General features: G+C 44.5%; 1 protein-coding gene across 6 annotated transcripts in view; it reads left to right on the forward strand.

Moving 5' to 3' along the window:
• The window catches only part of LOC109870512 (uncharacterized), a 55274-nt gene that overhangs the window by 12177 nt on the left and 29479 nt on the right, over window positions 1-13618 (forward strand). For all 6 annotated transcript variants that reach the window (XR_004205458.1, XM_031804998.1, XM_031804997.1 and 3 more), the window contains 2 exons: window positions 84-224; window positions 489-664. Coding sequence is in view for 5 of the 6 variants with exons in the window: in XM_031804998.1 (XP_031660858.1) it covers window positions 84-224; window positions 489-664 (317 nt within the window). In the remaining variant the exon portion in view is untranslated. The remainder of the gene's footprint in view (window positions 1-83; window positions 225-488; window positions 665-13618) is intronic.

Genomic DNA, 13618 nt, shown 5'->3' on the forward strand with positions numbered 1-13618 from the left:
GCCTCCTAGCTTTGTGTGTGGAGTTACAAAAACATGTGAAAGCTGCTCTTCGTCCTATAAAGTCTGTCTGTGTTCTCTCCTAGCTGATACATGTGTGACTGGAGAAGGGAGCTCCCACACAGGGATGATGATGAAGAAGCTGTTTATCCCCTACAGAGACTCTCTTCTGACCTGGCTCCTGAAAAATAACCTGGGGGGAAACGCCAAGACAATCATGATAGCAAGTACGGTTGCTCTTAGTCAGTGGTATTCAGTCGGGGTTGTTAACAGAAAAAGGACTAGTAGTGTAACCTATTTTGGTGGTGACTGTTCATAGTATTAATTTAACATTTGAGTCGTTTATCAGACACTTATCCAGAGTGATTTACTTTTGGTGCATTCGTGTTGATCATTCCCTTTGGTTTTGCTGTTTAGCTCAACTGCTGATTTGATTGGTCGCTCTTTTAGTGAGAGATCCACCTCCTGTTTGTGTCCATCTCTCTGTCCAGCCATTTCTCCTGCTGACGTGCACTACGGTGAGACACTGAGCACATTGCGCTACGCTAACCAAGCTAAGAACATCGTTGACTGTGGGCTTGTTGACGAGGACAGCAGCGTTAAAGTCATCAGAGAACTGCAGGAGGAGATCGGTAGACTGAGAGGACTGATGGAGAATAACAACCAGGTCGGTGTTCTAATATCCGAAAGGTCGTTAGTTTGATTCCCAGAGCTGACAAAGTGAAATCATCTCTGTGCTCACTGTCGTACTATTGGAAGTGGCTTTTGGTAAACGTGTCTGCTACCTGGAATATACAGATATCTGCCACAAAGGAAACGGCAACATAAAGGGTCTTCATAGGGCGTTGGGTCACCACCAGCCAGAACAGCTGCAATGCACCTTGGTATAGATTCTACAAGTGTCTGGAACTCTCTATCGGAGGGATGTTACACTGGTCTTCCATGAGAACTGCTTTGGTTTATCTTGGCCAGGTAGCAGATGTAAATGAGAACTTGTTCTCAACTGGCCTACCTGGTTAAATAAAGGTAAAATAAAATAAAGTTCAATCATTTTGGTGTTTTGTGGACAGTGGTGTAAAACGCTGTCTCCAGAATCTCCCGTTTGGGTTGAGATCTGGTGTCTGAGACGACCATGGTGTTGGGTTCTAATTTCTCAGAGTTAACTCCACAGACATTATGAAAGATCAACCCAAGTTTGTTCTTCCCAGATGATCAATACAGCTGCCTTTAGATCAAGACATGTTGTCATCCTATGGGGGCAAAGCTACGGTAGCCAAAACAATGGTCTACCCAGAATTTGTATACATGACCCTAAGCATGATGGGATGTCAATTGATTTATTAATTAACTCAGGAACCACACCTGTGTTGAAGCACATGCTTTCAATACACTTTTCATCCCTCATTTACTCAGGAGTTTCCTATGTTTTGTCAGTTACCTGCATGTGTTTCTTTGCTCTTAGTAACGGTTGTGTTGGTAAATGTTTTGGGACTGGTCAGATCAGAGGACTGTGCTACAATGCAACATCAAGAAGTTAGCCAGCTAACTCGCCTAAACATCCTGAAATAACTATTTTTTTATTTATTTTTTGTATTTAAAAAAATAAATAATATTGGGAATTGTCTAATTCCGGGTTGCTCAACCCTCTTTCTGGAGAGCTACGGTCCTATGGGTTCAGTCCAACCCTCTTTCTGGAGAGCTACGGTCCTATGGGTTCAGTCCAACCCTCTTTCTGGAGAGCTACGGTCCTGTGGGTTCAGTCCAACCCTCTTTCTGGAGAGCTACGGTCCTGTGGGTTCAGTCCAACCCTCTTTCTGGAGAGCTACGGTCCTGTGGGTTCAGTCCAACCCTCTTTCTGGAGAGCTACGGTCCTGTGGGTTCAGTCCAACCCTCTTTCTGGAGAGCTACGGTCCTGTGGGTTCAGTCCAACCCTCTTCCTGGAGAGCTACTGTCCTGTGGGTTTTCAGTTCAACCCTCTTTCTGGAGAGCTACGGTCCTGTGGGTTCAGTCCAACCCTCTTTCTGGAGAGCTACGGTCCTGTGGGTTCAGTCCAACCCTCTTCCTGGAGAGCTACTGTCCTGTGGGTTTTCAGTTCAACCCTCTTTCTGGAGAGCTACGGTCCTGTGGGTTCAGTCCAACCCTCTTCCTGGAGATCTACTGTCCTGTGGGTTTTCAGTTCAACCCTAATTTAACACACCTGATTCTACTAATTAGCTGCTCAACAAGACCTTATCTAGCTGAATCAGAACAGCAAAATTTGTGTTGGACTGACCCTACAGTAGATCTCCGGGAAGAGGGTTGGACTGACCCTACAGTAGATCTCCGGGAAGAGGGTTAGGCTGACCCTACAGTAGATCTCCGGGAAGAGGGTTGGACTGACCCTACAGTAGATCTCCGGGAAGAGGGTTGAACTGACCCTACAGTAGATCTCCGGGAAGAGGGTTGGGCTGACCCTACAGTAGATCTCCGGGAAGAGGGTTGGACTGACCCTACAGTAGATCTCCGGGAAGAGGGTTGGACTGACCCTACAGTAGATCTCCGGGAAGAGGGTTGGACTGACCTGGTATAATTGTAACAAACCTAGATGCTTTTTCTGTTATCTTTCTTAATAAACCAGAAAATCAACAGTTATTTCTGATTTATCAAAGTTAAATGGCTAAATCATTGCCTTGTCCTCTCCAACCGGTGTCAGTGGACCAACAAGTGGGGGTATTATCTCAGTCATATTTCTCTCTTACTGGTATGGATATAAAACCTATGTACAACACTGGCTATAACTAGATTGAAACAGAAAGCCCTTAAGGTTACCTTTCAGAATAGCTAAAAAGCTAATGGGCATGTCTCATCCATACCGCTAATCAGTAACCAAAGGCTCTCCGCTAGCCAGTTGGTTTCTAGTAACTGGGGGGGTGTGTTTGAGTCCTGGGTAACTGGAATGTCAGTAACTTTGAAGTGGTATGAAGTCATAGAAACCCTGCCTGAACTTTCTCATCTTTCTCACTTTCTCAGACACACACACACACACACACACACACACCTCTCCCAGTAGATCAACCCAACAGATGGCTGTTTCAGTGTCAAGTCTGAGGTCTGAGCTTTGGGCTCCATCTGTCCCTCTATCCGGTTCAACAGATCCATCAGAAAGCCTCAGGAGGTTGACATGTATTAGTAGTGTTTATCTTCCCAGATAAACCCTATTCCCTTTATAGTGCACTACTTCATTCCATTTTTATAGTCTACTACCGGGGCCCAACGGGGCTGGTCTTTACTGCTGCTCACACCATTCTGTTGCTACTAGCATAAACTCTTGTTTATGTGGCAGCCGAAAATAAGATGACAAAAAAAATATCCGGGAACCAATTTGCTTTTGGTTCTGTCGACTCAGTAGCTCTGTAATAAGTGTCCCTTTTATAGGGCACTACTTTTGACCAGGGCCCATAGGGAATAGGGTGTCATTTATAGGGTACTACTTTTGACCAGGGCCCATAGGGAATAGGGTGTCATTTGAGACGTCGTAACAGAGGGTCAGTGTGCTTTATAGTGCCGTCTGGTTAATTTACACTGAACAAAAATAGAAATGCAACATGTAAAGTGACGGTTCCATGTTTCATGAGATTACATTTTAAAAATCCCAGAGATTTTCCATATGCACAAAGCTTATTTCTCAAAATAGCGTAAGGAGTCTACTTCCCTGTTGGTGAGAATTTCTCTTTTGTCAATATAATCCATCCACCTGACAGGTGCGGCATATTAAGAAGCTGATTAAACAGAATAATCGTTACACAGATGCGCCTTGTGCTGGGGACAATTTATTATTATTATTTTTAACACTCTAAAATGTGCAGTTTTGTAATACAACACAATGCCACAGATGTGTCAAGTTTTCAGGGAGCTTGTAATTGACAAGCTTTACTGCAGATCTGGACATGAGAGCCATTGCCAGAGAATTGGATGTTAAATTCTCTACCATAAACCAACATTTTAGAGAATTTGGACTTATGTCCAATCAGCCTCACAACCATATCCCATGTGTAACCACGCTAACCCAGGACCTCCATAACTGGCTTCTAAGCCCTTTTGTTAGGGGAAAAACACACTTTGCCTGGCTCCCCAGTGGGTCGGCCTGGCTCCCCAGTGGGTCGGCCTGGCTCCCCAGTGGGTCGGCCTGGCTCCCCAGTGGGTGAGCTCCTGCCCAGTCACGTGAAATCTGTAGATTAGGGCATAATTTATTGGTCACATATACACATGGTTAGCAGATGTTAATGCTAGTGTTGCGAAATGCTTGTGCTTCTAGTTCCGACAGTGCAGTCATATCTAACAATTCCCCAACCACTACCTAATACACACATCTAAAGGGCTGGAATAAGAGTATGTACATATAAATATATGGATGAGCGATGGCCGTGCGGAAAGTAACCAACTGACTAACTCAGCAAAATCTTTGAAATTGTTACTTGTTTTAAATTTTTTGTTGAGACTCAGTTTTTAATGGAGGATAAAAACCTGACATCTTTGTTCTGCTGTCGACTGATTTGTGGTGGTTTATGAATTGAATAATGTTGCTTGGAAAGAAGAACCTAATTGTTTGGAAATGAAATTTGATATATTATTTTGCCAAAAGGTAAACATTTTTTTTCAGGACTGTATGACAATAGCTGCCGGGGCGGCAGGTAGCCTAGTAGTTAGTGTTGGGCCAAAAGGTTGCTGGATCGAATCCCTGCGCTGACAAGGTAAAAAATCTGTCGATCTGCCCCTGAACAAGGCAGTTAACCAACTGTTCTCCGGTAGGTCGTCATTGTAAATAAGAATTTGTACTTAACTGACTTGCCTAGTTAAATAAAGGTTACATGTTTTTTTTAATAAGACACGAGTGCTCGTCCATGTCCCCTTTTGCAATCTACCTTTCAGCCCTGCGATTGGGTCTGTTAACTTACTCACGACGAGGACCAAGCAGGTTGTTTAGATGTGGTGAGTGTTTAAGTTAGAGGTTGGCGTCATGGTTGCGTTGTAACTTCCTACAGTATTGGAAGACTCACACGCACTGCAATACTTGTAAATGGTTATATAGCAGTCTAATGTGGAGTTAGATGCAGGTTTTCCTACGTTCTAGTTACTGAAACAGTAACTAACATTTCTGATATTAGTGTGATTGGATGGAAAAGAACCATGCGGAAACTACATTTGGCGTTTTCAGCAAACATTTGCACGTAGTTTGCCTTCCCTCTTTCCGTCCCATGTAACAGGTGCTTGTAGTTCCCATATCCTACCAGTGGGTGTCAGTGTTGCTCCGCTGAACCTAGGGCTCAGCCTCAGCGACTGTAGAAAAGGAGGGATAATAAAGGAAGAGTCAACCTGGCGTTGCTATTTAGATTAGAATGGCATCCTACTGGCATTAGAGCTGCTTAAATGGTCCTGAAGTCAACATCTGACACTGGGGGAGAGATGGAGAGAGAGCAGGGGAAACATCAGACATTCCTAATCACTTCCTCTCTCTGTCTCTTTCTCCATCCCATATGGCTCCTCAGTGTGTAGAAGAGCGAGTGAGAGAATTTCCTCCTTCACACTTTAGTCTGCCAGCCCAGAGTTTAGAGAGAGGGAGGACAGCAGGAGGAAGACAAGATGAGTGACACATTTTTAGCTGGTTGGCATTGGCAACTGTCAAACAGGGTTAGTTTGGAATCTTAATGTTACCACAATGCTGTGCAGTGGTCACTTGACTCGCGTTGAAAAGCTTCATTACGTTTCAAAGTCTTTGAAAACGTTTGCAGCTGAACTGGACCCACCCACCTGCTCTAGAACCCTATTCTGGAATATTGTAGGTAATTACCAGTCACTGCTGATATCTAATTTAAGAGGTCTTGATTAGCTACATATGGATCTGTGTTCATTATGCTACCGTCTGTCCCTCATGCTCATTTAAGACAGCCATGTAGTAAATCTCAATGTTGAAGTCGTGATGCGGGGGACAATCTATACCGTTAAATATCGTAATATTTTCTGCACTAATTGGCTGTACCTCCCACAACTCTAGTATTTTTCTTTCATAGCTTTATTCTCATCTTTCATAGCTTTATTCTCATCTTTCATAGCTTTATTCTCATCTTTCATAGCTTTATTCTCCCATCTTTCATAGCTTTATTCTCCCATCTTTCATAGCTTTATTCTCCCATCTTTCATAGCTTTATTCTCCCATCTTTCATAGCTTTATTCTCCCATCTTTCATAGCTTTATTCTCCCATCTTTCATAGCTTTATTCTCCCATCTTTCATAGCTTTATTCTCCCATCTTTCATAGCTTTATTCTCCCATCTTTCATAGCTTTATTCTCCCATCTTTTTTGTAAAATAGGGAGCCAATTTAGTTTCTGGCCATTTTTTATTTCTGTAGAAACTCGTTCTCTCATGGCTTGTCCTTGTGCAGCAGACATGGTGAGCAATAGTGTGATAAAAAAAAATAAAAAATGTAATCGCAATAAACTCACACTATTGAATAGTAATGAAATATTGAATCGTGAGAATCTCAATACATATTGTATCAACACTTAAAAAAAAAGAGTATCATGATAATATCTTATCGTGAAGTTCCTGGCAATTCCCAGCCCTATGTTTTGAAGGGTGAGTCTGTGCTTCTGAAATGGTAACTGGGCCCTTGGTCAAAAGTAGTGCACTATTAAGGGAGTCAGAGGAATACATGGTGTGTGTCTACAGACCAGCTGGGGGACCTGAGGGGAATAGACAACACAACGAAGCCTTGGCCATGTTTCTCGCTCAGATGGGAATCGGGATGCCCTGTGACACTCGGGCTAAAAGGCTACTGTTCTGGAAAACGGCTGGCACACTGATGGCGTAACTCTCTTAAGTGTATGATGAACGGCTTTATGGATTTGACATTTTTGTCTTCTGCTACATTTGCATTCTGTACAAGATGACGAATGGTAGAGCCAGGCATGGAACTAGGGATACTTTGATGAATGCAGGGGACATATTAGAGGTGTGTGTGTGTGAGAGTACTAGACTGCATCTGTCTATTTAGAACGGAGAAAGGCACATCCATTCAGTGTCCTCCATTGTTTCACATTTCAGAGGGCCTTATCAACAATGCCATTCACCTTTCTCCATCAAATGTATTTATATAGCCCTTCTTAGATCCAGCACTACCATTCCATCTCTGGAATCATTTAGTGTGATTGGATGGAAAAGAACCAGCAGCTAGCCAGTCAGATCGGAGAGATTTTATTTGACAAACCACGACTGATAATCTTAGCTGTGACCTTTTTGACATGTGATCCTGTGGCGTTCTAGGAAGGTGATGCTAGAGAAATGTCCATCCTGAATGGTAGTGCAAGGAATTGCCAGGTACCTCACCATACGATATTATCGCAATACTTAGATGCTGATACGATATTGTCGCAATACTTAGATGCTGATACGATATTGCGATTGTCATGTTTCTAAACTCGGCAAAATAAATGTCCTCACTGTCAACTGCATTTATTTTCAGCCAACTTAACATGTGTAAATATTTGTATGAACATAACAGGATTTGACATCAGTATCAGATGTGGCCACCAGCTGCATTAAGTACTGCAGTTCATCGCCTCAAGGACTACACCAGATTTGCCAGTTCTTGCTGTGAGATGTTACCCCACTCTTCCACCAAGGCACCTGCAAGTTCCCGGACGTTTCTGGGGGGAATGGCCCTAGCCCTCACCCTCCGATCCAACAGGTCCCAGACGTGCTCAATGGGATTGAGATGCGGGCTCTTCGCTGGCCATGGCAGAACACTGACATTCCTGTCTTGCAGGAAATCACACACAGAACGAGCCGTATGGCTGGTGGCAGTGTCATGCTGGAGGGTCATATCAGGATGAGCCTACAGGAAGGGTATACATGAGGAAGGAAGATGTCTTCCCTGTAACGCACAGCGTTGATATTGCCTGCAATGATGACAAGCTCAGCCCGATAATGCTGTGACGCACCGCACCGCCCTAGACCTTGACCGACCCTCCACCTCTAAATCGATCCCGGTGTAACGCTCCTTTGACTATAGACACTGTCGTAGGTGTTTATCGTAGCACAGTCGTAGGTGTTTATCGTAGCGCTGTCGTAGGTGTTTGTCGTAGGTGTTTATCGTAGCGCTGTGTTAGGTGTTTATCGTAGCGCTGTCGTAGGTGTTTATCGTAGCGCTGTCGTAGGTGTTTATCGTAGCGCTGTGGTAGGTGTTTATCGTAGCGCTGTCGTAGGTGTTTATCGTAGGTGTTTATCGTAGCGCAGTCGTAGGTGTTTATCGTAGCGCTGTCGTAGGTGTTTATCGTAGGTGTTTATCGTAGCGCTGTCGTAGGTGTTTATCGTAGGTGTTTATCGTAGCGCTGTCGTAGGTGTTTATCGTAGCGCTGTCGTAGGTGTTTATCGTAGCGCTGTCGTAGGTGTTTATCGTAGCGCTGTCGTAGGTGTTTATCGTAGCGCTGTCGTAGGTGTTTATCGTAGGTGTTTATCGTAGGTGTTTATCGTAGGTGTTTATCGTAGCGCTGTCGTAGGTGTTTATCGTAGCGCTGTCGTAGGTGTTTATCGTAGCGCTGTCGTAGGTGTTTATCGTAGCGCTGTCGTAGGTGTTTATCGTAGCGCTGTCGTAGGTGTTTATCGTAGCGCTGTCGTAGGTGTTTATCGTAGGTGTTTATCGTAGCGCTGTCGTAGGTGTTTATCGTAGCGCTGTCGTAGGTGTTTATCGTAGCGCTGTCGTAGGTGTCTCAAAGTACAGATAATTGCAATGTATTGCCCTGGCCACATCTGCAGTCCTCATGCCTCCTTGCAGCATGCCTCAGGCATGTTCACGCAGGGAGCCTGGGCATCTTTATTTTGGTGTTTTTCAGAGTCAGTAGAAAAGCCTCTTTAGTGTCCTACATTTTCATAATTGTGACCTTAATTGCCTACAGTCTTAACGACCGTTCCACAGGTGCATGTTCATTTAATTGTTTATGGTTCCTTGAACACAATGGGGGGGAAAGTGTTTAAACCTTTTTACAATGAAGATCTGTGAAGTTAATTTGTATAAATCAAAATATCTTTGACAGACAGGGTCCTGAAAAAGGGACTTTGTTTTTGTTGCTGAGTTTGTTTTGATATTGTGATTTTTAACTACTACTGGGCTACAGAGAAGAAGAGCATGAGCGAATGAGTTTTGACCAGTCATGTAAATACGTTTTGGCTCACGATTTAAAAAATACGGAGAACAGGCTATAGGATGAAAAATTCCAGCGTTTTGGCGCAGGTACAGATGAGGAGCACTAGCTAATATTGACAGATTTAAGAGATAAAAAAGTGTGTTCATTGATACTTCGAGTCAGTATCTATCCTACAAAATGTTGTGCTTTGTAACTGTGTGGACTTTATCCCTCTAACAGCACTGTTAAGCACATTTCCAGCATTTGCAGTCCTCATGAAGACTGACAACGTCTCGCTAAGCAGTCCTCTGTCGCTCTCTTGTCCATGCTAGTTGTTCCCTATTCTTGGTGTGTGAAATATAGGGCTTTCTTCTGTTCATCAGAGCTGCTTCTCTTCTCCCTGTGAGGTAAGGGCCCCACTGCCTTGTCGTCCTTAGAGAAAGTGAGAATAGTGGAAACAAAACGTTAATATCCAGGATGGGAGATTTACAATGCTAATGGCACCCAATTCCTCATGTTAGTGCACAACTAGAGAATATGGCACGACTTGTGACCATAGCGCTATTGGTCCTGGTCAAAAGTATTAAATAAGGAATAGGGTGCCATTTGTGATGTTACCGAGATTTGGTTCCAGGGCACGTAGGGAAAGGTAATTAATTTGAGATGGGTTGAAGAGCAGCTCTCTTAGAGAGGAGGGAGTGAAGAGCGATGAAGGAAGGTAAGAGGGAAAGATGCCAGAATGTTCTCTCCTGCAGTGGCCCGGGGATGCTGCCTGCTGTATCATTTCCCTCTCTCTCACAGACAGACACACACGAAGATTACAGGATGTACCCACCCATTTGTTTTCATTATGGAAAGAGATTAATGCAAACCTGGGATGTGATCATTAGTCCAAAGCATTTTTTTTTGCAACTGAAACTATTTTACTCCAAATGGCAAAATGTTTTGCAACGAAAATTTGAGGTTCTATTGAGTGAGTTCAGTCAGTTCCTTCCGGGTTCTGCTTGGTTTCTAGGGAGTACACTACTCTGGTCAATAGTTGTGCGCTATATAGGGAATAGGGTGCCATTTGGGATTCTCATGGACATAAGAGGAATGCACTTTGCCCTCTAGATTTGTTGAAATAATAAACTAAGTGTTTATAGTTTGGTTAGACCCAGGGCAGAAAGGCAGGGCAGAAAGGCAGGGCAGAAAGGCAGGGCAGAAAGGCAGGGCAGAAAAGGGACTGTTTCTTTTAGTTGGATGAATCCCCGTCTCTTCTCGCGTGCCCTTTTTGACCAGGGTCCATAGGGTGTAATTAGGGACCCCTCCCCCACAGTGTCTTCAGTCATCTCCACCTATTTCCTTTTATGAATGGTTTCATGACCTTAGTATTCCCCCTGTCAGCACTTATACCTTAATACTTCATTTGAGAGAACCCTTTATATGAGAGCTGGAGCTCCGTTTTCAAGTTGCTTCACTATGACTCCAGGCACTACTTTTTGTCTCTCAATGGAAATCAATAAGCAATCAAGTTGCTAATGAGTTTGAGCCCTCATCTTCAAGTCCACAGTAAATCCCAGTAATATATTGTTCCATGAGCTTTATTTCAATGTCTTTGGAACCCCCCCCCCCCCCCAACACCTGTTCGGTGTTGTATTGTTGCTGGGAGGGTTTTGATTTGTTTTCAGTGTGGGTGAGGTGGACAGATGGTTGAAGAGCTGGACAGGTGATTGGCATTCCTACAGTGGTGTTGGTGTTTGATATGCGGCGGAAGGTGAGTGACATTTTTAATTAGGAGCGTGTAGGCTACCCAATACGACATTTTTAATTAGGAGCGTGTAGGCTACCCAGTATGACATTTTTAATTGGGAGCGTGTAGGCTACCCAGTATGACATTTTTAATTGGGAGCGTGTAGGCTACCCAGTATGACATTTTTAATTGGGAGCGTGTAGGCTACCCAGTATGACATTTTTAATTGGGAGCGTGTAGGCTACCCGGTATGACATTTTTAATTAGGAGCGTGTAGGCTACCCAGTATGACATTTGATGTTCTGGAGAACCTCCACGTAGCTGGAAGCATCCAGATAAAACCGTTGTATCTCTGTTACTGGGACGGCGAAAGCCTGGGTACCAGTCTGTTTGTGCCATCATGCCACGTCTTGTCATGCAAACAAACAAGGAGTTGACATGATGGCAGATCAAGGACCAGGTTTCTTGGACTGAGTGATGACAAACCACATCTGGGACCAGGCTTCTTGGACTGAGTGATGACAAACCACATCTGGGGCCAGGCTTCTTGGACTGAGTGATGACATGCCACATCTGGGACCAGGCTTCTTGGACTGAGGGATTACAAGCCACATCTTGGACTGAGGGATTACAAGCCACATCTGGGACCAGGCTTCTTGGACTGAGGGATTACAAGCCACATCTGGGACCAGGCTTCTTGGACTGAGGAACTGAGTGATGCAGTTATTTTTAAGACGACTTGATTCACTTCTATGACTCGTCATAAATCAATAAGCAGTCCAGTGTCAAATGTCTGCTCTCAAACCTTCCACACACACACACAAGTTACCACAGCACTGTATCACTTGGAGATGGCCTCCTGTCCTGGCCTCCAGGAGTTTATATTGATGTGTTGTAGTCTGGCCTCCTGTCCTACTTCACCTGATCCCCCAGGTGGATAGAGACTCATCAGAGCCTGCTCACGGACAGGTGGTGGGCTGGCTGACTTTGCAGTACAGTTATTTTATGTAGGGAAACAACAAACTGAGTTGAAGTACTAATAAAAGAGTCAAAGCCATCTGCAGTTGGGGGGGGTGGGGGGGGGGGATTTTATGAACTGCCCAAGCCTGACCAATAGACGTGTCTGTCCTGCACCTGCCTCAATTAAGGGATAGAGAGCAAAATACACACGCTTGTTTGTGTGACATTATGCTGCATGCCCTGGACTCTGATTGGTCTGACAAGGAAAGCAAGAGTCTCTTACCCAGTCTGTCTCAGGGAAGTGTGTGTGATTCTGCCCGGGCCTATGGTTAATTAAAGGGATCCTTCAGACTTCATTATAGGTGAAGAGGGGAGCCTGACAGATTAATGCACTGTGTCACTTCACTGAAACGGGACAGGGAGATGAAACACAGTCGGTCAGTCTCCGCCTCTCCCTCGTCATTAAGCGACGCTTCCCCCTCTGCTGTCTGTCTCCTGTCACTCTGCACAGCCGTAGCTATGTTTAAACTAGTTCATGCACGTGGTTTTGACTTCTCTCCAAAGGGGTTCTGTTTTCTGGTCCGCCTCCTGAAGGTACTTATGATGATCCGTAGAAAATGCACATCCTGACAGCCACTGACTGAACGAAGAGTCTGTTGGCCTTCCCTCGGTGGGTGGGTGCTCTGGGTGGGTGGGTGGGTGCTCTGGGTGGGTGGGTGCTCTGCGTGGGTGCTCTGCGTGGGTGGGTAGGGTGGGTGGGTGCTCTGCATCCGTCTGACTTCATTTCCTTTTGAATTCCATAGTCATATCTCCTACACACAGGTGGCTGTGCTATTATTATTATTATTATTATTTATTTTTTTCCCCTCTCAGTACAGTTTCCTCACGTACTGGTGGGCAGTGAGGACAGCCCAGTGTATGGAACAGGCTGGCCCAGTGTTTTTTAATTTATTAGGCAAGTCAGTTAAGAACAAATTCTTATTTTCAATGACGGCCTAGGAACAGTGGGTTAACTGCCTGTTCAGGGGCAGAACGACATTTGTACCTTGTCAGCTCGGGGGTTTGAACTTGCAACCTTTCGGTTACTAGTCCAATGCTCTAACCACTAGGATACCCTGCCACCCCATGTATGGCCTGGCCCAGTGTATGGACCAGTCATGCTGTCGCTCGCATCTTTTTAAAATGTCTTCCACAGATCAAATCCATTTATTGTTATCGCCGTCCTCTTCTGAGGGACAGGAACCTGAAATGCCATTAAATGCATATTTAGCAGGGAGTTCTGGACGAGCGGCTTTGTCGACCGATTTGTCGACCTGGACGTTCATTGATTTGAGGCTGACTTTTGAGTTGATGATCCGACTAAAGGTGAATGTATGTAATGTGAATGTCAGCACTATAGGGCAGCTACACACACACACACACAATAGGGCAGCTACACACACCACACACACACACTCTATAGGGCAGCATTAATCAGACTCGTATGTGAAACATGGACGTTAACCCATTCCATTAGTCACTGTTTGACATGGATGTTTCTGTGTGTGAATAAATACACTTGATTTATGTTTAAGAGGAGGAACTATCCAGAACACTACCATGAAATTGTGTTTCCATAATGATTCATATTCACCCGATCCTTCAACCTTTCCTCGGGAAAGGAAGCGCATTGCAAGATAGTTTGCCATTGATCGGCAGAGGAAACATATCACTTCAAATGTTTTGTCACATGCCCCCCCCCCCCCCCGAATACTGTGAAATGCTTGTTGT

This window comes from Oncorhynchus kisutch, linkage group LG25 (genome assembly GCF_002021735.2).
Source record: "Oncorhynchus kisutch isolate 150728-3 linkage group LG25, Okis_V2, whole genome shotgun sequence".
Classification (NCBI taxonomy): Eukaryota; Metazoa; Chordata; class Actinopteri; order Salmoniformes; family Salmonidae; genus Oncorhynchus; species Oncorhynchus kisutch.